Source organism: Hyposmocoma kahamanoa, unplaced genomic scaffold, assembly GCF_003589595.1.
Source record: "Hyposmocoma kahamanoa isolate Upper Pololo Valley unplaced genomic scaffold, ASM358959v1 92, whole genome shotgun sequence".
Taxonomy (NCBI): domain Eukaryota; kingdom Metazoa; phylum Arthropoda; class Insecta; order Lepidoptera; family Cosmopterigidae; genus Hyposmocoma; species Hyposmocoma kahamanoa.
Window position 1 is genome coordinate 3,614,520 of NW_020654748.1, and position 3,155 is coordinate 3,617,674.

The window sequence follows — 3,155 nt, forward strand, 5'->3', positions numbered from 1 at the left end:
ACTACTTACTCAGTGACTTTGGAATAATCTAATTTATTCATATAGTAATCTTTCTTATGTAATATAAATTCCATTTCCATAGTAGCCTCCTCTGAAATGAAACATTAGCATTTTTACAATACAATGAAAATATGTCTCCCTTAAATGTGTAACTTGAAATTCGGAATTGTCTGGTAATCACACAAAGAGAAATAAAACTTGCTGGCTTTGATGTTCGCTCATTCTGACTCAAATATTTAACTGATAATTACTAGAAACCGTAGTGTAAATGGCATCACTGTCAAAAGTTTGACACATAATTAGTAGAAATTGTGGTTTAAATGGCAATACTGACAAAAATTTGACACATAATTAGTAGAAACTGTAGTTCAAAAGGCAGCACTGAACCGGACAGCTAGATGGCGCCGAGCATTAATATGGTCTTTCCGCGTTTTTTGTCTTTGACCTTATGCGGTTGGCCTGCTAATACCCAGAACGGTTTAAAATTTGAGAAATTATTTTAATTTAGAGAGTCGAGAACGGAAATGTGTAAGATTTGACATTATGCTCTAAACACACGAGTGATTTTCGAATTAGAAAGAGTTGAGGGGTATAAGTCATTGTCTACCACATTGGTCAAAACCAAAACACATCGCGTGCTGCGCGTTAAAATATTAATCACTTGTCACTCTATATTCCGTAGACAAACGTCCAAAAAAATATTCGAAAAGCTCTGTAGCACATTTACTTCAAAAATATAATACTTAAATCGTAAAGATTAAATAATTACCGTCGCTAGTTTCTTCATACTCGTCATCGTCGTCGTTATCAACGTCATCCATAAACTGAAATAAAATTAGCAATGAACAAGAATAACTCGTCATTATTGCCGTTAGGATAAAACTGCAAATTGAAAAAGTAATAGTGATAAAATTATCGCTTATTGTCATATTTTTGCAAATCGAAAATTTCTGACTTTTTTTACATACATGACGATAATTTTCATAACATGATATATAACAATATTAAATTGCGATTAATTTTTGTTAATCGATACGTAATGACTGTGGAATACAGCAAAGGTTTTAGTAGTAGGTTAGAGTAGCCATAATTTATATTTCACTAACGATGAATTATGCAGGCTTTAGAAGGTAGGTATTATGTGATTTTGCATGTATGTTCTGCGTATTTAAATATTTTAAGCTTTGTTGAGTATAGAATTTTATTCATATTTTATGATGATTTATTATCAATTATTCTTAATATTTTGATTACGTATTGATTTTTAAATACATTATTAAAAATTAAAAGAGTTCTATTAAAATAAAAGTTACGAGAATTTCGCAGTGCTTGGAACAGGGTATAGCAGCACTACCTTGTGTTGCCTACCCAGCCCGTGTTGTGGATACCCCAAAGATTCGCACCAAGCGTTACGCTTGACCTCATCGTCACTTGCCATCAGGTTAGATAAAGGTCAAATGCGCGCTTACATTTGTATAAAAAAAACCTTAGTTTATGGCACATTGCAATCATACACAAGAACAGTCGTTCACAAGCAGCATACACGTCTGTATATGACATTAACCATGTGTGATAGACGGTTATCTTTATTCCACGAATGAACGAAATGCCCCATTGAGTGATCACAATATTCAATACGACTGTATAAAAAGCCCTACTACAATATGTTCGAGCTTCATTGCTAGTGTATTTGCGCAAGATAAGTATATATTTATATATACGTGCTGTGGAAAGGAAAATATAAGTGTGATCCACGAGCTTGCAAAGTTGAATTTTGATCATGCAGCTGGGCCTTTAGAATATTTCGAAGTACGCGTACCATATCATGCGTGGCGTTGATGAGCGCTTGCAACTCGTCGTCGGGTTTGTTGGCCTTGATGTCGTCGATGTTGATATTGAACGTCTCGTCGTTGTTCGGCTTGTACTGGATAATTATCATAAATAGTATTTATTTCGATACAAACAATCAAAAAATATTCACATGATAAACATCTCCAATATCACAATCTATACTGTTATAATAATTGTAAGCATTTTGCTTCGATTATAAAAAATATAGGATATTACATCCGAAAACTATGGGTTTATATTTACGCAATAGAAGTACTTCACAAGACAATTAGGGCGACAATACAGTGTTTAATCAATCTTCTTTGAATAGGACCACGCCATATATTCCTGGATGTTGTACGAAAAGTAAAATTCACAGAGAGCAGCAGCGTATATTTTTGTTTTATAATATAAAGTGACGGGACGAACAAGACGTGCGCCTGAAGGTAAGGTTCCATAACAGTTGCAGTGACACTCAGAGCTATAAATCGCAAAGACCTGAAGGGCACTGCCACTACGCCCGACACCCTGAGACATATGTTGACAAGTCCCAAGTGCCTGTAATTTCACCCTTACCCTTCTAAACCGGAACGCAGTAATGCTAACATTACTGCTTGGCGGCAGAAATAGTTAAGGTGGCAGTACTTCCCTGGGCAAACTCTTGCACAAGGAGCTCTACTGCTGCTAATGTATATTATATAGCTGCGTTGCTGCTATCGCCAACACCTCTGACAAGGGTGATAATTACGTTTTTATCTCCGAATCAACCAGTTGAGCAGTGGGGATTATTACCTCCTACTGCTAAGTTAGTAGAACCGCTAGTGGGGACGAAACTACCATTGCCACAAACGCAGTGTTACTACGCAGTGGGGATGGTAGTTTCAAAATAATAGTAACTTTATTATCAAAACAATCCCAGAAAAAAATAATTGTGAAAACAATCCAACAATCTTAGTGGGGAATTGTGGATACACCTTTAAAAGAGACAGTCTCTTTTATCCCAAGTTCTCCTATCAGGTTTCTTTATACAGTAATTTATTACATTGATGGTGGAGTCTAAGTATTACCTCTTTTCTCTCATTCGCGTTAGGCCGCCGTCCAGTTTTGGCCTCGAAGTACTTGAGGTCAGTGTACGTATCTTGGAATTTCTCTTTATCTATTTTCGCCAACTCCTGCATGAATATTTCGAACCGGGCTAGGTTCAAGTCGCCTGCTTCGTTTATGTACCCTGAGATATGATCAAAACAGATTTCAAGATGTGTGTGTATATACGTGTGCGTGTGTGTGTGTGTGTGTGTGTGTGTGTGTGTGTGTGTGTGTGTGTG

General features: G+C 36.3%; 1 protein-coding gene across 1 annotated transcript in view; it reads right to left on the reverse strand.

Moving 5' to 3' along the window:
• Positions 1-3,155, reverse strand: part of LOC113236494 (5'-3' exoribonuclease 1) — a 45,697-nt gene that overhangs the window by 35,976 nt on the left and 6,566 nt on the right. Inside the window, 4 exon segments of the mRNA XM_026472595.1 lie at positions 1-91; positions 770-824; positions 1,820-1,924; positions 2,898-3,058. The exon segment at positions 1-91 is cut by the window's left edge and continues 97 nt beyond it. Of these exon segments, the coding sequence (XP_026328380.1) occupies positions 1-91; positions 770-824; positions 1,820-1,924; positions 2,898-3,058 (412 nt within the window).